Below are 23474 nucleotides of genomic sequence, written 5' to 3'. Positions count from 1 at the left end.
TGAGTTAAGATGGCTGGGTCCTTTGGGGAAGAACACATGGACTCGAATGGAAGAACTTGAAATGTGTCAAATATGAATTCATGTGAAGACCAGAAAGAGAGAGACTGCCACTCTTGGTTTTACCCATCCTCAGGGGAGAGAGGTGTCTGAGAGAACTCTCCTGTGAGATTAGGGTGATGTTTTGAAGGCTCACCTATGCATATAATGTCTCCTCCCTGTGGTCTTCAACAACCATGGTGAAAAGGGAGTGTGGAGGTGGGGGGAGGGGCTGTCTTTGTTTTGCAACAGCTCCTGAGCTAATGAGTCAATTTTTCATTTACCAAAACCCAGCAGCATAAGACAATGTATTGCTTAGTGCAATATCTGCACCTTCTTTAGATATTAATAGAAATATTAACCAAGATTAATAGTATGTTTATTCTGTGCAATGAAATTTTATCCAAGATAAATTGACTGCCTCTAATGTAATACTTTGAGGAAGCTATTCAACCTCAGAGTTATAAGAAAAATTGAAATAATAACTGCCAGTCTATGGGGTTGTCATAACGATTTAATAAAAGGACAGGTATAGTTTGTTGACTTTTGGCAAATGTTCCTGATCCAAATAGAATACACCTTCATGGGTGGCATGAGGCAGAAGCTCCAAGCAGAGTCCCCTGGGTTAGACTGCTCAGAACTGAACCCCAACCTTGTTGCTCATGGTTGGGCCTTCATCATGCTACTAAGCCACTCTTGGAGTGTCCAGTGATGTTAGCTATTGTTATTACTCAAGAACAATCAGTTCTCTTCCTAGTCATTGTCCTGGCTGGTTTACTTTATCAAGGTGACACAAGCTAGAGGTATCTGGGGAGAAGAACCACAGATGTGTAAAACCTTCCATCAGGCCTATAGACAAGTCTTAATTAATATTTTATTGATTAATGATGGATGTTGAAAGACCTGGACGACTGGTGGTAGTCTCATCCTTGGGCAGGTAGGTGGCCCTGAGTTATATAAGAAAGCAGTATGAACAACCCATGGAGAATAAGCCTGTAAGCAGCATTTCCTCATGGCTTCTGTTTCAGTTTCTGCCTTAAGTTGCTGTACTGACTTCTCTTGGTGATGGCATGTGGCCTGAGAGTTGTAAGGTAAATTAAATTATTTTCTCCCCACATTGTTTTGGCCGTGGTGTTTTATCACAGCTGTAGAAACCTAACTATGGCAGTCATTCTCTTCTGCAGTTACGTTGAACTCCGGGATTAAAACACTGGTAATAAACATCTTTATGATAAAAGAGCCAAACTACAATTTGCAGGATAAATCTCCTGCTCCCAAGTAAGGAATTATCAGTTACTCAGGTGGTGAGGCTACACCCTAGAACAGATGTCATCACTCCATGGAACTCAAGATTACTCCCCTCAAGTGGTGACAGCAATGTCAACTTCTCCAGAACTCAAGACAAGGACCAGAGCTGACACAATGAACAACAGACCACTGGCACCTTGAAGACAGACTTAGGGACACGGCTTCCAATGTGGCCATGCCAAGTTAATCTCTTTTCATTGTCCTTTACCACCACACAGTGATCTCTTTGGTAGGCATGTGGGACAAATGGTGGAGTCTAGTCTTTTGAGTCTATGGCTGCTTGACCATTCCAACATCACTGCGAACTCATTCCACCCCAGTCAGCTCATTATCTTTCCTCTGATCAGAGGTCATCTTTCTGCAGTCTCTGTTTTATAATCTATCTTGTCTCGCAGGTTCCAGCCCTAGGACTCTCACCTTCTGTCTGTCTTCTCTACCATCCATCCAGTTAAATGGTAGGGTCTTCAAATCCTTCCACACAAGCATTTTCCCACCCCTCTTCTCTTCATTTCAACATGTCCTGCCTTATTCCAGTCCCTAGTACTGCTGTTTTAAAAACCAGCATGCAGATGATCATTTGACGTGTCATCCTAATTCTGAAATTATAGGAAAAATGCTCCATCTAGAAAGATCTGTCCATGTAGCTATTGCTATGAGCTCTACTTCACTGCTTATATAATGTTCTCAAACTCCCATAACACAGGAACACTACATGCATTAGCCACACATCTTCCTCTGATTTTGTGCTTTGTGCTTTTCTATGAATATGCAGATAGGGGACTCCCTTTAGAATGCATCCTGTTTCCTGCTTTTAGGCTTTTGTAGAAGTAGGGCTGCCCATTTAATATGTACCCCTGGAATTGCTTCGCACATGAGACCTTCTCTGTGTTTTCTGCACGGGATGGCAAATCTTCATCTGTGTCGCATGTGTGTCCCTTTGCTACTATACCCAATTCTGCACAATAGAAGGAAACCTGTATTTAACTTACTCTAGTGTTCCAACAGACAGACCTGAGCTCATACCAAGATCACAATCATTGCTGTGTTTGTTCATGGTTGGCCTCTCTAATCTTGCCCTGATCTGTACTCAGAATGTATTACACCACCTCCGTAGGATATGATTTGAGGACAGTAATCTCTGTCATAGACAGTAAAGGTCAGCATGGGGAACAGTTCTCAATGCTGTCCCGGGTCTCTGAACTTGGTGTGACCCACAGATACCTACAAACCATTACTTTACAAAAATACTAAGTCAGTTTTATTTTTGATCCTTACAGGTGATTTTTACCATAAATTAGGCATATCTCACAGAAGAGAGATGACAGCCACACTGGGCAGTTTCAGGACAGTGGAAAGAAATAATTTGCACAGGATCAGGCATAGGGCAAGAAAACCATAACAGGTTCTAGAGAATAACAGAGATGGCACAAGTGAAGACAAAAATAACAAATAGAGGGAAGAAGTCACCAGAACACACAAGGGGGTTGCCTCTCAGGGCCGGGGACTGCAGTGGCCCTCTGTGCTAAGTTCTTCAGACTACATTTTCATTTCTCCATCAAAAATCTGGCAGAAGCCAGTAGACAGGGAGTGTGGATGCAGGACATGCAACTCACCCTCCAGTAGCCTGAGCACAGTGAAAAAGAATGAGCCATGTGTGGAACACGTGTCAGTGCCAACCCAGGAAATAGAAACTGCAGGCTAGCCAGTCAAAGACTGCTTGCTCTGCTTCTAGTACCACAGGCATAACGAGAAATGAATATTCAACCTGACAAATAGAAAATAAATAATGGCTCTAGTAAAGATTACCACTTGGGAGCAAGGGACCATAAACTTTGGTCCCTTAAAGAATTGAAACAGCCATGTCAGCACCAAATTCTTGATTCAAAGATGACAACCTGGTCCCTTCTTATCATTTTACTTGATGTTTTATTCCTCTCATATTTTCTTCAAAAAAAAAGTCTGGATGAAAGGGGGGAAACACATGACATCATTTTTCATGAAAGTCTTCCCACATAGGGACCAGCATATGTAATGACTTCTTTACTGCAAGTAGGACAGCTGAGGAAGGAAAGTGACAAGAAAGAAATTAACAATTGGAAGTCCTGCTTCTGTGACTGTAACTCTACCGAAATCATTGTCTCTTACCTTCACAAACGAGTGAGCTTCCTCTCTCTAGCCCATTCTTGAACATCTGCTTTCCCAAACATGAGGTAGATGATTAAGCCAAGTAGGTTAACCACAAACAGTACAAAAAAGAAATTCCTCCACCCGAATTCAGAGTCCTGGAAATACAAGACCCAAAAAACATATTACTTCTCTCATCTCCTTTCCTATGAAACTGAATCACTAACTCAGACAACAGTTTCCAGAAGGGTTTCTTGATGAAATTCAGTTCTTAGGAAGTGCCTTGATAATTAGAGGTAAGAACTCCAAAATATGCTCAAAATACTCTAAATACGAGAGGTTTGAAGACCCTCGTGACTGACCTATAGAGCTACGTTTGTCTTTATCATTAAAGTGTCACACATACTCTCTGTAGTCCAACCTTGCCTACAACCACCATGCTAAAACTGGCTCTAAGATTCCCCCATCCATGTTGCAATGTAGTGAAAAGACCCCTGGCTTCAGAGCTATGTCCTCTGAGCAGAAAAGCTCATTCTACCAGATTTTCAGTTTAAGCATTAGGAGATGAGGGTGATTAATTTCCAAACTGATCTGAGAAGGAAAGGCCAAGCAGGACGCACCATGTATAAAATGCCTGCTCTCCAATTCTTTTCTCTGTCTGGTTGCTTATACAAATGAAAAATTCACCCTCAGATGGCTTGGCAGGAAACATTCTTCTGAGATTCTTGTGACCCTGTTTGCCATTTCAAATTGAGATTCTAAGTGGCTCACTGATTAGTTCCAAAATGACCTCAACTCTGGCTTATTAGGCTCCACACTTCAGGGTCACCCCAAAGTGAAGTGAGCACTCTTTCTGAACCTATGAATATATTCTTTAGCTATAACTTTTGCAAATACACGTGGGAGAGTATTTTAAAAATCTGTCTTGGAATGGAAACTACCTGGTTGAGGAAAAAGCCAGCAACAATGGGTACCACCACAGCCGATGAATGTCCCAATCCTCTTGATGTTCCCATGAGAAGGCTGGCATACCTGTGAGTGACAACAATAGCCCATGTTAAATTCAGACACACCTGACAGTGTCTTTCAGCCCTGGTTTATGTGTGAATCCATCCAAAAGGACTTGGGCCGTGCATATTCAATGGAAAGCAATTTAACAAGTGTGTATTTCACCAATTCACTCTAGGCCCAGCAACAGTTCATGCTTATGATTTATTGTTTCCAAACCTTGATGCTCCTAGAACATTTAGACTGCTTTTTCCCAGAAAATGTGAACTAAGAATAGATACAAGAATCTTACCTTGGAGCAATGTCTAATGCATTAATATAGACTCCTGCCTGACATAGAGGGCATATTCCACAGGAAAGTGTCAAAAATATAATTGTTGTAATATAGCTGGATTGGACATAAGGCAGAGCTGCAATGAGGGCTGCAGATGGAGTATTTCCTAGGAAATGTGGAACAGACAAATGCAAGCGTGAGATGCATTCTTTGACTGTTGAATGCTTACATCATGCAAAACCCACAACCCTGTTCCTACCTAAAATTGTGATGAATTTTCTCACAGTTACGAGCCTAAAATTCTTGCTCAGTAGAAAATCTGCCAGCTGTCCTCCCAGGATACCAAGGACCCAGGCAACAAAAAAGGGAAGAGAAGACAGGAACCCATTCTGAGAAGAGAAGACTAGGTAAGTGGCCATAATTAAGGGAGGGAGAAAACGTGTTGGTAATCTCCTAAACATCCTGACTTGTTGAAACCATCCCCCACCCCTTGGAAACCTGGCAACCTCTTAAGTAATATTCCCAGCAAAGTTACTGTCTATCATTAGTTTTAAATATCAAGCGAGGGGTAGGGGTAGGGGGATAGGGGGTTTTTGGAGGGGAAACCAGGAAAGGGGATAGCATTTGAAATGTAAATAAAGAAAATATCTAATAAAAAGGAAAAAAGAAAATACTATAACAAGAACCGTTAATTAAAGAAAAATTATAAAAAATATATAAGAAGCAGTATAGCAGTAATAATAAATCATGATTCTTAAAAAAGAAAAACCAAGATATTTTGGGTAATGGGACTCAATGTCCTGCAGTTAGAATTACTGTGACAGATGATGCAAACATGGAGAAGGAATGGAGTGAATTTTACTCACGTCTCTGATGTTAACTTTGAATACAGAACTGATGTAGGTTGGAGTGTATATTATAAAGGTGTTAACAAGCCACTGATGGGTCATACTGCAAAGACACATGGACCAGAGAGGCAGAGATTTGAGCATAGCTTTGATGGGAAGTGGCTGCTCTTCTGAGCTGAACTGAAAAGAAATTCATTGGTCTGAGTAATAAGATCAACACGAGGGGCTCAGAGTCTCAGCCACCGTTAGGAACCCAGATGTGGATACAAGGTTTCTGCAGATGCTAGAGTTCTTATATGTACCTGTTGGTTCAGAGAGGATAAAATATATTCCCTTTCTGGGCCACTTATCCATGGGTGAGAGACAGGGTCATCATAAATCAGAATGAACCAGAGAAGGCAGCAGAGCACACCAGTACCTCCTGCAAGCAGAGAGAGGAGTTCATCAGGGAGCTCATCTCTATAATTTCTAAAGCAGACCTTAAATTGTGCAATAATGTTAAGTTTGTTTAAATGTTGTAAAGATAGCCCAGAGTTCCCACATACCTCCTGTCCCGATCCCATGTGTTGATATCACAGTACATCTGTCAACACTTCCTTGACTCATTACTACTAAACCCTGCACTGTCTTTGTTTTGTGTAGTAGTCATTGTATGTAATATTGGTTTTTAATAATTTCTCTTAAATGTATCACATGTTTTGATCATGTCAGCTTCTTCCTATCTCTTACTTAGTCATTCCTGTCCCTTTCCCTCCTATCATCTACTAATCTCCCTTAGCTGCCTATATACTTTTATGTACATATATGTATGTTGTGATCCATATATATATATATATATATATATACATATATATATATATATATATATATGTGTGTGTGTGTGTGTGTGTATACACATATATGTATGTATATGTTCATGACCAATGTGGATGTTCTGACCCATGAATGCATATGTATGTTATAACCCATATAAATTTGTATGTATATGCATGTTATGACCCAAGTATGTATGTATACATGCTGGTATGTATGTATCTATGTATGTATGTATGTGTGTATGTATATATGTATGTATGTATGTATGTATATGTATGTATGTTATAACATAAGTATGTATTCATGTATGTAGATAAGTAGACAGCTGTGCATTTGTAAAGAATTTTAGTTTCTTCAAATGAGAGAAATATGTGGCTTGTTTTTCTGCATCTAACTTATTTCTCTTAATATGATGATCTCTAGTTCCATCAATTTTCCAGAAAATTACATAATTCCATTCTTCTTTCTGACTGAATAAAATTCCACTGTGTATCTGCACCACATTGTCTTTATCTGCTTTTTGTTTCTAGAAATCTATGCTGGTTCCATCCCTGAGATACTGTAAACAGTGCAGGAATAAATGTGGATGTGTAGCTATCTCTGCTGGGCTGCCACAATCTGGGTATATTGAATGACTTCTTCTCATGTTAGGACATTTTCTAGGCTAAGCCATTGCCAAAGTTCATTGTGAACTCTTCTCAGTTTTCAAACAAGCTGTCTCAACATTTCCTGTTCATTTGTTGTGGGAATGGGGTCACAGACCTGAGGCACAGCCTAACACTGTCAATGTTTCCAGTATTAGCCATTTTAATAGGTATATGGAGATGCTCATTGTTATTTTTAATTTTCATATCCCCATGACTAAAGGTTCTTAAATAGGTGTCTAGTCATAGTTCTGTGTTCTCTGTGGATGCATTTGGTAAAATATTTCTGCCAATTTTTCAATTGAGGGTTTTATATTCTCATAGAGTTTTGAAAATTATTTACACATTTTAGAAAAACATCTAATTAAGTGTTTTGTAGACATTTTCTTCTTGAACTAGTCTGCCCTTCTATTGTCTTAACAATGCCGTTTGAAGATGACATATATTTTTTTACTCTGGTGATTTTCAAATTATTGATTTTCTCTATGGCTCATATTTCTGGTGTCATATTTAGGAGGGTTTTTTTTGGTTAATTAAAGAACAAATAAAATTTCCCTGCTGTCTTCTAGAAGAATATTTTTCTCTAATTTTATATATAGGTCTGCGGTGTGTGTGTGTGTATGTGTGTTTGTGTGTGTGTGTGAGAGAGACAGAGACAGAGACAGAGAGAGACAGAGTGCTGGACATTTTCCTTGATTGCTCTCCATCCTATTTCCATGACACACGATCTCAGACTCTGGAGCTCACGGATTCGGCTAAGGTGGCTAATATTTCTTTAAGGTTTTATTTTCTTGTCTTAGTCCCACTCCATAGAACACTGCTCCACATATCCCAGGCTGGTCTCAAACTCTCCATATAGTACAGAATTACCTTGAATTTCTGATCTTCCTGTCCCCGCCTTCTGAGTACTGAGATCAGAGGTAGGTATCAGTCCAGTTTTCTGTGGTACTGGGGACTGAACCCATGGCTTTATCCTAGGCAAGAGCATTACCAACTGGGCTACTTCTCAACCTTATCCAGTCAGTTTTTTCATGGTGTACTTGGGAACTCTGCTTTTGGGTGCATATATATTTCAGATTCTTGACTTTTCTTGGTGAGTTGATAATACTCCTCGTTCTGAAGTTATCTTTGTTTGGTGTTAATATGTCCACCCCAATGATCTGTTGTGGACTAGTGTTTTCATGTTTTGTGAATTCTACAGAGTCTCGAGATCTGACAAGAACCCATCTCTGTCTCCAAGATACTCACTGTCTGGAAGAGGAGCAGGCTTGTAAATAAAACAAGCTGATGGAGAATTTGAAAATAAAATGCAAAGCCACTCCAGTGGAAACTGTAGGTGAAGCAGTACTTTCTTGGTTTCTAGCTAAACGAAAGTCTCGGGGCCAATAGTGAAGTTATCCCAAATTACTCTCAGTATTTGATATATTCTTTGCTTTGGAAACTTCAAGGCTTGCTAAGGACTCCATCCCTTTGCTATGTTTAACCAAGACAAACCTCATGGCTACGTTTACCTCCTCAGATAGTTTTCTTCTGTCTTTTAGAAAACACTGCTTTCCAAATCTTCCCCTCCTGCCTACAAGGCACAGTGGCATCCTGATGACTGTGCCTTATGGCAGGAGAGCAGCACTTTATATGAAGCCAGAGGATTTTTCACATCTTGGCTTAGTGTGGTGGTTTGAATATGCTTGGCCCAGGGAGTGGCACTATTAGGAGATGTGATCTTGTTGGGGTGGGTGTGCCCTTGTTAGAGGAAGTGTGTCACTCTGGGGGTGGGCTTTAAGACCCTTCTCCTGAGGATGCTCAGTCTTCTCCTGGCTGCCTTGAGTTCAAGATGGGGAACTCTCAGCTCCTTCTCTAGCACCATACCTGCCCGGACGCTGCTATGCTTCCCGCCTTGGTAATAATGGACTGAATCTCTGAACCCGTAAGCCAGCCCCAATTCAATGTTGTCCTTTATAGGAGTTGCCTTGGTCATGGTGTCTCTTCACAGCAATGGAAACCCTAAGACAGCTAGCAAAGTAATTCCTTATATTTTAATATTTTGTTTCCCTAACACTTTTACATTTTGAATCTCCTCCTTTAGAAGAGTTCACACAGATGCACAAACTTAGAAGCACATTCCCGAATATTCCAGAAACCAGCAAGCAACTTACCAAAAATATAGAAGACAAAGGGCCACCCAAGGGCTTCACTAATGATGCCGCCCACAAGGAGGACAGTAAAGACTCCCAATGTCATTCCTGCAGAGAGACAGAAAGAAAATGACAGGGCCCCTGCCTTCCACTAGACAGATATTATAGACTGGTAGATGAACATGGAGAAGCCACCAAACCACAGAATATACATATGCAAATGTAAAACTTTCAGACTAGTCCTTTAATTCCTATGCCTCCAGTGAGTCTTTTTTTTTTTTTTTTTTCCCTTTAAAATTCCCAAGTGACATTCAGGTCACTGCCATACTACCTTTTGTGCTGTCTTAATTTACAGTGATAGGCATTTATTATAGAATTAAACACCATGAAGAGCCAAGGTTCTGGTATACTTTCCACTTCTACCCTCTCTACCCCTCTGAAGATAAGCATCACATTGATTTATTGTACAAGAAACAGTCACTCAGCTTCTTTCCTCTGCACTTTTATGCTATTTGTAAATGCATTCACTGGAAGCTGCTTCTCCATACACATGCTAATGACACTGTTTTAATTTCTACAACTTCACGGAGCATTCTAATAAATAGTAAGCACATTCCCTCCTGATTCACAGCTTTGCAAATAATTCTAAGTTTTTTTATGTTTAGCCAACTTGTCAAATTCCATATTTATACAGAGTTGTTATTTTAAAATAAACAGGATCATAATGGCCTGAGGGTTTTATAAGTTTTTTTCTTTTCTTTTCTTTTCTTTTCTTTTTTTTTTTTTTTTTTTTTTTTTTTTTTTTTTTTTTTTTTTAGATTTTATTTTTGAATTACGTTATATGTCTGTCTGCAGTGAGTGGCAGGACTAGACTGTCCATGTGAATGAAATGCCCGTGGAGGCAGACGAGGATGCAGATCCCCTAGAGATGCAGTGGAGGCATGAGTGCTGGGAACAGAACTGGGCATCTCTGCAAGAGCAGTGCATGAGTTTCACCCCGAAGCCACCTCTCCAGCCCCAACATTCATCTTCATTAATCAATTGCTCTTACAAAGATCTCCATTACATGGTAGATTTTAATTCTAAACAGGCATCATTACTCATTTCTGGAAATAGAAACACAGTTTGTCTGTGACTAAAGTATCAGAGGATAAGCTGCACTAGCTCCATGGCTATGTATGCTTTAAATTTTGGTAAATACTGCAAAAGTTCTACGTTGAAAGCTGTTCAACTTAAATTGACAACATAGTTCTTTCTTTCTTATCTCCTTGATAGTGTTTAATAGCCTCAAAAATTTTAAGGCACTTTTCTTCCAATATAAATGATTAAAAAAAACCCTCTAATTTTTAATTATGTTCTTTTTAATGAAGTTGAGTTTTTCACTATTTACCAACTTTATTGTTTGTTGTCTTTTTCTGTTTCTTTCTATTGTTTCCCTTTGCCTCAAGTTACAGACTCTGTGCACTGTGAATAGTCCCCGTGTGGTTTGCTGGCCACAGTCCTTTCCTCCTCACCTTTGTTTACAGTGTATTTCACAGTCAGCACTTAATGGGCATTTGTGCAATCAGATCTGTGGCCTATAGATTTACTCTTTTGTTTGGATTTCTTTTTAACTTACACTACAAGGTAGAAATAATTGTTAGGATCTTCTTTTTTTAATTCATGTTCACTGAAGCATATTGTCTATGCTATCTCATTTGAATGTCAGCAATCAAACTTGGCGTTTGATCAAGTGCAACCAGTCACAGTTAAATCAATTGTCTCAGGTTGGCCTTTTAACAACAGGGAAGGCAGCTTTTGAAAGAGAATTCCAAGTCCCAAGGTGAATGGAAAGAAAACTGGAGGTGAGTCCCTTTTCTACCACCAGGTCCACCCAATCAGTACTTTTCACCTAAACGTTTGCCTTTACCTTGATTATAAGGAAAGACAGACTCCTCTATCCGAGCAAGGCCATGTTCTTTCCTGTCTGCTTGCCTTCACCCAATCTACCTCAAGCCTGGCCTCCTAAGTGAACGTCTTCTTCTTTCTTCACCCTCACCTTCTTCTCTACTCTTGACTCTTACCCATCTGCATGCAGTACCAATAGCAGAGAATCCATGTTGTAAACAAAGCACAAGTTCTGGTGTTCTCTTGTATAGTAGCAGGCAGAGGGGTAAATAACACTAGCATACCACATTTCAAAATCTAAAATGGAGAATTCTGAATAATTTCACTAAAGAGAGATGGTCAATGCTGGAGGGGATGGATATGCCTGGATTTGAACCTTAGTAAGTGTTCACATGTACTGAAATATCTCATAGTATAATGTCATGTATATATATATATATATATAACTTTGTGTCAATTAAAAAGATTTAACAGTTAAAATATTTTTTCAATATTCTAGAAAATAAAAAGTGAGTAAAACCAAAACAGATACTTATCTCTTTAGAGCCCCCTTCTGTATGTTTTGGTATTTATCTGTGAGGGAACACTCCCAAAGCCTTTGATCTTGAGCATGTGAAGTGTCAAATCCCTGGAGGGCTGGAGTCTGTGGCATTAACTGTACCCATCTTCTCCTCCTCTTTATGTATCTTAAGACCGATATCTCATGGGTCTCTTTAGCATAGGCGTTGATAAGTACTGTACACTGGCTTTCCACACCTCTTAAAGGGACCACGTTATTGCACAGCACCACTGATTCAATACATGCAAAAGTCCGGGCCTATGTGGCTGCTCATTCTGCCCCAGGTATTCAAGAACCAAAACAAACAAACAAACAAACAAAACAAAAAACAAAACAAAACAAAAAAACCCCAGCAATTATCAGGATCTTTAGTTGACCTGCTCTACTCTTCCACATGTCCCTCCCACAGAGCTAACAGGTGTCTTTGGTTCAGGATGCCTTCCCTTTGGAGACTTCTTGTTTGTCCTTTGGGGACATTCTAACTTCATTTTTCATAACCACACCTTTGGTGAGAAGGCTGAGGCAGAAAGACAGAGTATATATTTAGGCATCTGAGAACAGATGGCCCTTCCATATGCTAGCCTCCTATCTCCCATTAGATAACTATGTTATTCCCTCCCTCATATGTCTGTGTGTGTGCGCGCGCGCGTCTCCACCTCTCTCCTTCTCCCATCTCTGTCTCTCTCTCCCTCCTTTCTCTCTTCTCTCTATTTCACTCCATGTTTTAAATTAACTCAGAAGGTTGTGCAATGAAGGCACTCAATTTGTTTTGAGAGCCTGCCTGTCTGTTTTCTGAGCTCTGGACTAAGCTAAGAACACTATATATATACATATATATATATATATATATATATATATATATATATATNTATATATATATATATACATATATATATATATATTCATNNCCTACTAACCTTAAGCTACAAGTCTTGTTTGATCTGCTTAGTTCCAAAGCTCTTTGAGTAGCTATAAAATTCCCTACCCATATGCATCTTTTGTAGCCCCTGAAAGCATATCTGAGCCATGACCCACAGACCACCTACTCCCTAGGATAGATATGAATACAGTCTAACATAAAATCTTAAACTTACTTAAACTTTATGAGATAGTCTATGATTGTTTTTTTTCTCATTTTATTAGCTCTTTGAGAATATCATGCAATGTATTTTGATCATATTTCCCTCCTCCCTAATTTTTCTTAGGTCCACCTTGCCTCCCCTACACACACACAACTGTGCCCTATTATCTTTAAACCATAAGTCCAATTTGTGTTGCCTGTGTACTCTTGGATGTGTAGCCTTCACTAGAGGGTGGTCACCACACCCAGACCACATCCTTAAAGAAAACTTGACTCAGCAATTTAGTTCGGGATGAGACTTCATGTGTTCATCATTCAGTCTTGTTCTCAGGTGTGAACTCTGTAGATGACAATGTAGGGTGACACAGTCAAAGATTAGACACACCTACAGTGTGTTCTGCACTAGAGGCTGGCAGGAGCCCTTTGGGCCCTAGGCACGTGCTTCTCGGGGGTATCTTTCTCTAATTTCGGGGGGGGGGGGGTAGAGATCTCCTGTCTTTCAACCCAGACATCACCATCACAGGAAGTGATGTCAATCCTACTGAGACAAGAAGGCAGGCTCAGGAGGCTCTGTGGTGATGGACTCTTCCGTCCGCTCTCTCTGTGCCGCCTTCAGGCAGCCATGTTCCCGATGCTTTCTGAAATCAGAGAAGAAGTTCTCCCTGGAGTTCCTCAAGAAAGCCTGTGGGGGCATACAGGCTCCTGAGATACGTGAGCGCCCCTAAATATGTCAGCTGACTCATTTTGGTCTAGGCCCTATAGATCAGTAAGGGAAGGGGAAGGGAGTTAGCAGGTCCTCACACTCACAGCCTTTATTCTGTTTTTTTTTGTTTTTTGTTTTTTTTAAAAATAGTTTGTGCTTTTCGGTTTATGTTTGCTTTGTTGAGTTGAGGGCTTGCAACTCACTGCCTAGCCCAGGCTAGTCTGTGTGGTGACCCTCCGATCTCAGCCTTCTGAGTTTTGGCACTGCATGCGTTTGTCATCATATAAGCTTACATTCATGTGTTTTATCCCCTGTTGGTTGAGTTAATCCCCCAGCTGCTGTGTCCGCAGTCTCATGCTTTTATTCTCTGGTTTATCTTGTGTTCTGAGATCCTCACAGTTGGGTAACTGAGGCAAATTTGTTTTCTTTAAATTGCATAGTCTCAGCGGATGTGAACTCTCATGACACACACTCGATACTACCATTCTGGGTTTCCGAGGGGGGGTTTCTGAGGGGGTTTTCGAGGTCTGCTGCCAGCAGGCTCCTCTAATGTATGTGGCTAACTCATGGTTTTGGACTTGAAGAGTTGTTGATTATCTTTGAACACATACCTTGCCCATAGCATTAGTCTTTTTCTACTCAGTGAAGGCCTTGATAGTGGCCACTGTTAATTTATAGCATCTGTTCTTCACTTTCCCTAGTATATGTTAGGGCTCTGCCTCCATAATCTTCATTATGGGCACACTACGCTAACAGGTCATTTTCAAAGAAAAATCTCAGGAACTGACAAAATGGTTCATCCAGTAAAGGTGCTTGCTGCCAAGACAAGCACCTTGATGACCTGAGTTTGAGTCCTAAAACCCACAATGGTAAAAGGGAAAATTAACTCTTGGAAGTTGTTCTTTGATTTCCAAGTTTATGCTGTGACATGTATATACAGTAAGTAAATAAAGGTAATTGGACCTTTTTAAAGGGAAGATGTTCTCAGAAAAATTTAGAGCAATTCCAAAAATCATTAAGTTGAATCCATACGTCAGATGGAATGAGAATATAAGTTTCATATGGCTGTCAAGAATTAATGTATGAAAATGAAACCCTACAAATTCATTAAAAACATGGGTAATTGTTTTTACAACATCTCCATGAGTGAGTAGAAATTTCAAATTCCACAAAAGAAAAGTGATCAATTTAGCAACATAAAAACATTTTTAAAGGTGAGAAGTCATATCACAAGTAATGGTATGCTGCAAATCACAGCACAGGGAAAAATAAGTCACATCATAAATAAATAAAGGATTGGTTTCCTTAATTTATATAAACATGTCTTAGAATCAGCAAAAGGACTGTTCAACAGAAAGAATGTTTTGGAGCCCAGTAGGAAGCACTGAGATGCCAAGTACCCATCTAGACTACACATCTTTACCTGACATAGCAATACTGCAGAGTCGGCTGCGTTCATTCGGAGGAGCCCATCTCTGCCAGAGTGCAAACTGTCCCCCATATCCAGTGCCCTGTAATAAAAATAATTAGATATGTTGATGAAGCACTATATAGAAATATTCATCTCAAAGTTTGAAAATACTCAATATCTAGGGCTGAGTGTGGTGACACACAATTTTAAGTCCAACACTCAACAGGCAGAGGCAGGTAGGTGGTGGATCTCTGTGAGTTAGAGGCCAGCCTGGTTTACATTTAGAAGGAGGAGGAAGAGGAAGAAGACAAGTAGAAAGAGGTGGAGGAAGTAAAAAAGGAAGAGGAAGAAGAGGAAGGGGGGAAGAGGAAGAGGAGGAAGAAGAAGAGGAAGAAGTAGAAGCAGGAGAAGAAGAAGAAGCAGGAGAAGAAGAAGAAGCAGGAGAAGAAGAAGAAGAAGAAGAAGAAGAAGAAGAAGAAGAAGAAGAAGAAGAAGAAGAAGAAGAAGAAGAAGAAGAAGAAGAAGAAGAAGAANGAAGAAGAAGAAGAAGAAGAAGAAGAAGAAGAAGAAGAAGAAGAAGAAGAAGAAGAAGAAGAAGAAGAAGAAGAAGAAGAAGAAGAAGAGGTGAAATACTTGAGACACTTGGTACCTGCATTAAGCCCTGAACTGCTCGAGTTGCCAGGAGAAAAACTAGTCCAAGATTGGCAGCCAGTGGGATGCAGAGAGTGAGCAGTGAAGATCCAAGCAGAGCAATTCCAACCACTTTCTTTGTTCCTATTTTTCCTGCCAAGTATCCGCCAGGACCTTGCATCAGCATCATGCCATACTGGACAGAGCTGAAGATGATTCCTTGGGTTTGAGGACTCCAGTTATACACAGGGGCCTTTAGGAAACATAAAACGCCTCTGTGAGCCACACACTGAAAAGTACTTACCTTCTCTAAGAAGACCCCTTAGATCCGAATTTTTCTCAATTAAAAAATTTGAACACAGCTGGGCCTGATTGCTACTCAAAAGGCTATGGCAGGAGGAGCACCAATTCAAGGCCTGGGCTGCAAAGTGAGCTCAAGGCCTGCTGGGACAGCTTCACGAGGCTCTTTCCAAAAAACGTAATGAACAGAAGAGAAAAGGGAGAGGGCTGGAAAGTCAGTTATAAAGCAACTGGTCTAAAATGTGTAAGGCCCTGGCTTCTCCTCCCAGAACTGTCAAAAGGCCTTTTGAAGGTATAAACTCTAGAAAAATAAATACAGAAAATGAATAATAGCAAAACTTTGAGCCCAGAGGTTGAAGAGATGGCTCTGTTGGGGAAGTGCTTGCTGTGCAGGCCTTAAGAGCTCAGTTCAAGCCCCAGAGCCCACATAAAAAGCCCACCACTGTGGCTTGTAATCTAATCATGGAGGAAGCAGAAGCAGGGGAATTCTTGGGACCCACTGGGCAGTTAGCACAATGTAACATTCAAGCCCCGGGGTCCCACAGGCACACACAACTGGGAGAACAAACTTAAATTTTGCTTTGTCTACCTTTGTAGAAAGATGCTTTGAGGCTTCATGGTGATCACCATTTAAACCAGCAGGAAGCTGTTCAGTAGAGCTATTGAGGTGGGGTGGGTGGTCGGTGTTGTTGACCATGGCTACCATGGTGATGCTTATGGTACAATTCTGCGCCATCAGTGTGAAGTTGCAGAAGTGTGTGACGAAGGCAATTCCATAGCGCATGGAACATAAACTCGGGACTGGAAACAAGACATCACATCATGGCTTGCTTTATTGAGCTAGCATTAGTTTTTCACAAGATATAACAGAAAGCTTGACTTTCTTGAGAGGTGGAGGCAAGAGGATCAGGGTTTGGTCATGTTTGGCTGCTGTTTGAGGCTAGCTAAACATCACCTGCCTCAAAAGAAGAGACATAATGTAGAAAGTCACTACTGACTGCTGCCACCTAAAGACTTAAGTGACACTTCTGATCCTGCTGGTGTGAGCAAAAGGAGATTCAAAGGTAGCAGATGATTGAGTTGATCCAAGCAACATTTGATACTACAGATATACAGAGCCTGCTTCCACTGGGGCTATCTGTCCTTCCTGTAATTTTGTCTGTCCCATTCCTAAATCATTAGGTTTTACAGCTAGGGAATTTGGGACCCTCAAGTGCTGAGAACCTGTCGTGAAGCTGTCGTGGGAAAAGAAGCGAGCACTGCAGTGAAGTGATACCCTCTTCACCCTTTCCCAGAGCTTGGCTGCGATGTCCAAAGAACGGAAAACACAGGTAACACACGCATCTGTGAGTGAAGTGAGAGACTGGCTCAGAAGTGGCCCTCTGAGGAGTGCTGGCTGCTAGCTGACAGCTTCCTTCTACTGCTCCTAAGAAAGCCCTGTAGCACTGCACTGGGTAGCTGTCCTGACAGTACACATTAGACAGACCGACCTGATAATAGGGAAGTCATATGACTGCAGGAAGCTGTATTCACCTCAATACAGGTATTCTTACAGATCTACTTCAGCTGAGAGCACTTTAGATCTCTTTCCCTCCACCTCCCCCCAGGAGAAGTAGATTAGGTAGCAACTGTGGTAAATAAGCTGAGTATTCAGAACTCAGCGTCTTCTTGGGGTGTCACAGCGAGCTCCCAGTGTCCTCCATGGATACTTTAGCAGACCAAATGACTGTCTTTCAGGGAAGCCTAGGTCTACCCAGCTCATCCTGTGCCTGAACAAGCCAACTGATTCACTTCAGGGAACTGGATAGGAGTTGGACTGGCCACTCTCCTAAGCCACACTGGCCAGCTTAGATGTGTGTCTTCAGTTCTTACTGAGCACACACTTGCTGATCACTCTCCGTGTGTAGCAGCACACAGATGGTGGAGCTCATGATCCGGGGAGGAGAACAGCAGACAGAGCCGAACAGTAAGTCTGTCTTAGAGGATGTCAGGGCTGTGCAGAAAATAAAACAAGGAGAGGTCCAGTCCCAGGGACATGCCTGAGAGCTGATCCTGTGGGTGTCTGAGGTGAAAGCACAGGCTACAAGGTGGAAATGCCCTGAAGCAGAAAGAGATTGCCTGGAGTGACTGCCAACACCAGGTGAATATGACAAAGCAGAGGGAGCCAGAAGCAGAACTTGAAGGTCTCATGTGCTGCCGGAAGCACTGTGGCTTTTATCCTGAATAGGGTGGGGGACACTAGAGGGGTTTGTGCAAGAGTGAGACAGGATGAAGCCCAGAAAAGAAGTGAAGCCAAGCTGCTGGGGGCTCTGTCCACATCTCCTTCCATAAGATAGTGAGGTGGTAAAGACAGTTGTTTCAGGCTATTGACTTTAAGGCGATATGCCCGCAGGGATCACTGAGTGACAAAGACAGAACCAGGAAGACCATGAGCTTGAGTCTAGCCTGGGCTATCCAAAGGTAAGTAAATGTGGAAGATGAACCTGCTGGAATGCACCAAGTAGGTCTTAAGTGTAATACGTTCTTCCTGTCCTTCCTTCAGACAGTCATCCCTTCTGCTTTCACATCATCAGAATTTCATCAAAGGAAAGAGGAGAAAGGAGCCAGAGGCGCCTGGAGAGCAGGGGGCAGGGCGGGGGCGGGGTGGGGTGGGGTGGGGCAGGGGCAGGGTAGAGAGGAGGAAGAAGAATGAAGTGTCATGACATGGAGGGAAACGCCATAGTGAGACCCATTCACTGGTCTAACTTGGTGCTAGCTCTAACGAATTGATAACATTTGAAAAGAATAAGGTTTTGTTAGGCTTATAGAACAATACTGAAAAAGATAGCTTAGCAAGTCAAAATACAGCAAATACAGTACAGAATTGTATAAAAATCATGTAGAATAAATGCAGTGACATTACATTTGGTAAATTAAGCTCACAAAAATTCTTTGATTTGGGATATTTATGTAATTTTTTACTTTAATCAAGCAACACAATTATGTTTGCATTATTGCAAGCAAATATTAAAGGAATGGGACATGAGGTTGTCTGCCAACAGCGTTAACAATTGTGAAGAATAAATTCATATGGATAAAGATGAGAAAGTAACTGTGAAAACTATTCTAAGGGTGTTTTTCCTTCCTTCACATAACTGTGACGTGTGCATTAATGCTAGTGCGTTTCAAAAAGAATCAAAAATGTAAAGGTGATTAATCCATTGTTTTGTATGAATACATTACAGAAAAGAGTGTGCCATAAAGCCAGTGGATAAACAGCTGTGCACGGTTTACCTTTCAGGGCAGGGGTCTTCTTGTTCACTGGCGTACCTAGGGCGAACTCACTCTGCTCACTTGTAGGGCTCAGCTCTACCACTGTGGCCATTGTGGTTTTTTTCTTTCTGGGTAATTAGCGTTTCTCAGAAAAAAAAGAAAAAAGGAAAGAAAAGAACCGACATGAAATTACCCTTCAGTTGAGCTGAGTCAGACAGAGTCAGACAGAGAAAGAGAGAAAGGGAGAGAAAGGGAGAGAGAGAGAGAGAGAGAGAGAGAGAGAGAGAGAGAGAGAGGGAGGGAGAGAGAGAGAACAAGTTAGATGGTCTGTGGTCTAACAGGGCAATATATAATCCATAGGTGTTAGTTAAAAGAAAATGCATTTTGACCTTTGAAGCGTCGGTATCAAGCAGTTGAAACCAGGCTCATTCCATCTAACTGGGGTGCAAGGTGGGGTGGAGCTGGTCACTATCTCCCACTTCAATACAATAGGCATCCAGCCACGAAGGCCTAGAACTACTTATCACAGGATTTATCAGAGTCACTACAGAATGCTTGAAGACTTCTGCCTTGGAGGCTAGGCTCTCTCCAGTTCCAATACAGGTTCATATTGATCTACTTTGCCAAAGGAACAAATCTAAATGCCCGTGTCTCTGTCTGCTATTAACAGCAAAGTCCCGAAAGATGCTGCAGTAGTTTTGAAAGAGATTGCTAGGTAGAGTGTGGTTGGGAACAGAAAGGGGGCCCTTGGGAAGAGGAGGAGGGAGAAGACCCACGCCTCATCAGAGTTTTCCCTATTCTCTGGTCTGTCAGGCGTGGGAGAGCTGACATACACTTTCTACTCAGCCCTGGGTGGGCATTCCTCTGACCCACTCTTCAGAGGTGGCCAAGGGGCAGCCCTACCTGGGAAATCTGGAGCTACTTTGCTAAAGCCACCAGGGATATAGGAGAGAGGGATGGGGGAAGAGGTTCCCAACACTGACCAGAGTGAGTGCAGAGGATTTGGATGAGCAGAGACTCTCTATGGTTTTAGAGCTTTATTGTAGAAAGGCAGGGGAAAAGAGAGAGAGAGAGAGAGAGAGAGAGAGAGAAGGCTAGAGAGAAAGAGGAAGAGGAAGAGAAAAGAGGAGAAGAGAGGAGAGGAAACGAGAGGAGGAGAAGACAAAGAGAAAAGGAAAGAGGAGAGAGGAGTGAGAGAAGTAAGAGCTAAGAGAGCAAGGTGGGGCTGAACAGCCCCTTTAATGGTCTTCACTGTTGCTAGGTAACTGGGGAGGAGTTTAGCCTGAAGGTCAGAAGCTTGGGCCATTGCTTACATTACTACTGACCATGCTTCTCTTGTGGGGGCTGTGGGGGGGGGGTAACTTAGGCAGGGGCCAGAGTTCCAGGAGCAGGAGGGAACACCTACTGTGTCATGAAGTTGAATTATGACTTTGGGGGTTCAGACCTCAGCTGGACTGGAGACCAGCCTGTCTGTGCATAGATCAATGCCCCACAGAGTATATTAGAAGAAATAACTATAGCAAATGCAGATCCTGGTCACCTCAGCACTGTGCTCCTCTGGAGTCTTCTACCTGTAGCTGAAATGCTGGCTTCCTCTAGTCTACTGCCCTGGTGGACTCCCATGCTGCTACCCCATATAACTCACCACGAAGGTCCAGGATAACCGAGAAGCAAGTCTGCATAAACAGGTCGTGCAATTCAGATCCCACATTGGTATTTTCTAGAAGTTGATGCTATGTCTGTAGAGTTTATTGAACAACTAATAGACCTCGTCTTTCCCACATGTAAAAGCTCATTGCTATGGTACAATAGTAAGGTCTCTAGGCCAAATGAAACTGCTATGTAGAACACTGTGTAGAACTGGGAGATGTGTACAATGTCCAGTGCTCAATCTTACTAGTGGACTAGTTTAAGAAAAACATTTTGTTCATGCCAGTAATAAGCTGACTTATATGTGATAAGTAGTGTCACTGAACAGCCCTGCTATTGCCCTGCTTGTCCTTTCCTGTTATTGTAACCTGCTTTTGATGGCAAGTAGTAATTGACATTCCCCAGATGTGCTATGGAAACAGCAATGCAGAGATGCTTCCTTTTAACTCGGAATAATTATTTTGAGAACTTATGCATGTTGTACATATTCGTGGGTTGGTCCTTGGTTGTCACTGAACAGTTATATTACGTTTTGTATAACCATTTTCCCTTTGATGAGCCACTGTAATATTTATAGATTTTTGAGCATTACAATGAGGCCCCTATGGATACCCATGTCCAGGCCTCTGTATAATAACCGTGCACTTTTACTTCCTTTAGACAAATACCAAGTACTAGAATATCTGTGTTGTGCAGCAAGTGCATATCTATCTTCATAGGAATTTATCCCACTGCTTTTCAATTTGACTGTGCCATTTTACATGCTCACCAACAGTGTTTGAGGCATCCACACCATCAATTGGTATAGCCAGCCTTTGAAATGTGAGGCATTCCAGAAGGCAGCTGGTATGTTTCGTCTTGGCTTTAGTTACACTTCTCTAGAGAAGCTGACCATCTTTTCATGGTATTATTTGCTATCAATATAGTTTCCTTAAGACACTGACTCTTTGGGCTGGAGAGATAGCTCAATGGTTAAGAACACTGGCTGTTCTTCCTAGAGGTCCGAGTTCAGTTTCCAGCAACCACATGGTGACTCAGAACCATTTGTAATGGGATCCAATACCTTCTTCTGGTGTATCTGAAGACAGCTACAGTGTGCTCATGTACTTAAAATAAATAAATCTTTAAAAAAAAAAAGGAACTGACTCTTCTCAACATTGGACATTCTAATTCCATGGTGTACCATACCATTTTAAAAGTCAGCTTTTGGTGGGCTGCCATGATGGTTCAGTGGACATATGTGTTTGCCACCAAGACTGATGACATGAGTTTGATCCCCAAGACCCATAGGAAGCAATGAGAAAAGTGACTCCCCCAAGCTGTGTCACAAGTATATTCCCCAAAGCATGCATGCGCACATACACACGCGCGCGTGTGTGTGCACACACACACACACACAAATGTGGTAAAAGGCTTAAGAATTGGTCTTTGATTTCTAAAGGAAGTACTTTGCTTCCCCACTAAAAAACTGAGAAATATTTTTTCTAAAAGACAAAGGTGAACCTGAACCTAATGGTGGCACAGCTTGGTTGTCCCAGGCTGAACACGGTCTATCCTATTTTCATGAGCAGTGTTCTCCAATGAGTTAAAAAGCTACACTCAGCGCTATGATCTTTTGTGATGTCAGTAAATGTAGCTGTGAGAGTCAATTCCCAGTTTTAGAACTCCATGATTACTTCTTCCCACTGCCCTCAGGCCACCCACCATCTTCTGATGACCCCCCCCCCGCAACTGTTACAATGGTCTCCCTTCCCCATTTCTTCTTCTATTCTAAGGCATTTGTTCATTTTCTTTTGGCTAATGTTGTGGGTCAAACTCAGGCCCTCAGATATGTTATATAAGAATTGTATCTCAGCAGTGCACGCCAGCCACTTTTTGCATGTGTATGCATGTGGAGGGGCATGTTTCCATGAAGATGGATGTGTATGCTCATGTATGTGAAGGCAAAGTTGGGGGGTCTTCCTCAGTTACATTCCACCTTATTTTTTGAGACCAGATCTCTCACCGAACCTAAAAATCAAGACTGTTTGGGCAGGGAGCTCCCAGCTTTCTACGTGGGTGCTGGAAAGTTAACTAAGGTCTTTACATTGTACAGTAAGCGCTCTATTACTGAGCCATCTCTCCAGTCCCCTCTCAGACATTTTAACTTGGTTAAGGTTCATATCATCTCATTGGTTTTCTTAATCCAGTATTCTTGCACAAGAGCAACCTTATTTTCTCTTATGCTATACTTCTGTCTCCTAATTTACCTGAATGAGAATCTAGGCAATGAATGAATTTGGTTGCGAAAGGTGGCACTTCTTCAGAACACCATGGTAGTCACACGGCTGAAGCATAGCCGACTAAGGAAAAGATCAATTCAAGCTGGGGGACAGGGCATACACCTTTGCCGGTGTCAGTGAGAGTTCCTGGAAGGCACCTGAGTCTACAAAGACTGATTCACTGCTTAGAACTGTAATAGAGTGGAAAGGATGAGATTGTATAAGTTCGGAGGCTAGTTATCTTCATTTGGGATAGACTTAGCCACTTCAACAACCATTCCTTACCTACCTCTACTTAGTGCCAGAACTAACATTCCATGACTGATAAATAACCTTCTGAAATCTATTGATTTTTAAAAACGATGATGATGACAACAACTATTACTAACAACTGCTACTGCTACTGATTCTGATACTGCTACTGCTACTGATACTGATACTGATACTGATACTGATACTGCTACTGATTCTGATACTGATTCTGATACTGATTCTGATACTGATTCTGATACTGATTCTGATACTGATACTGATACTGATACTGATACTG

At 41.6% G+C, this 23474-nt stretch overlaps 1 protein-coding gene across 6 annotated transcripts in view; it reads right to left on the bottom strand.

Moving 5' to 3' along the window:
- Nucleotides 1–1852: 1852 nt before the first annotated feature.
- The window catches only part of Slc17a3 (solute carrier family 17 member 3), a 26833-nt gene continuing 5211 nt past the window's right edge, over nt 1853–23474 (bottom strand). For 3 of the 6 annotated variants that reach the window (XM_029547591.1, XM_029547590.1, XM_029547592.1), the window contains exons 2-13: nt 19035–19218; nt 16351–16562; nt 15481–15714; nt 14844–14931; nt 9212–9298; nt 5901–6019; nt 5617–5778; nt 5010–5139; nt 4769–4916; nt 4410–4500; nt 3490–3626; nt 2576–3402 (exon numbers count right to left, since the gene is read on the bottom strand). In XM_029547591.1, coding sequence (XP_029403451.1) covers nt 3492–3626; nt 4410–4500; nt 4769–4916; nt 5010–5139; nt 5617–5778; nt 5901–6019; nt 9212–9298; nt 14844–14931; nt 15481–15714; nt 16351–16562; nt 19035–19125 — 1497 coding nt within the window. In that variant the 5' untranslated portion in view covers nt 19126–19218 and the 3' untranslated portion in view covers nt 2576–3402; nt 3490–3491. Of the gene's footprint in view, nt 3403–3489; nt 3627–4409; nt 4501–4768; nt 4917–5009; nt 5140–5616; nt 5779–5900; nt 6020–9211; nt 9299–14843; nt 14932–15480; nt 15715–16350; nt 16563–19034; nt 19219–23474 lie in introns of all 6 variants that reach the window. The other 3 variants (XM_021215752.2, XM_029547593.1, XM_021215753.2) reach the window with 3 other exon arrangements.

Source organism: Mus pahari, chromosome 16, assembly GCF_900095145.1.
Source record: "Mus pahari chromosome 16, PAHARI_EIJ_v1.1, whole genome shotgun sequence".
NCBI lineage: Eukaryota > Metazoa > Chordata > Mammalia > Rodentia > Muridae > Mus > Mus pahari.
Note: the sequence above shows the minus strand (reverse complement) of the source record. Positions and strands in the feature narration are given on the sequence as shown.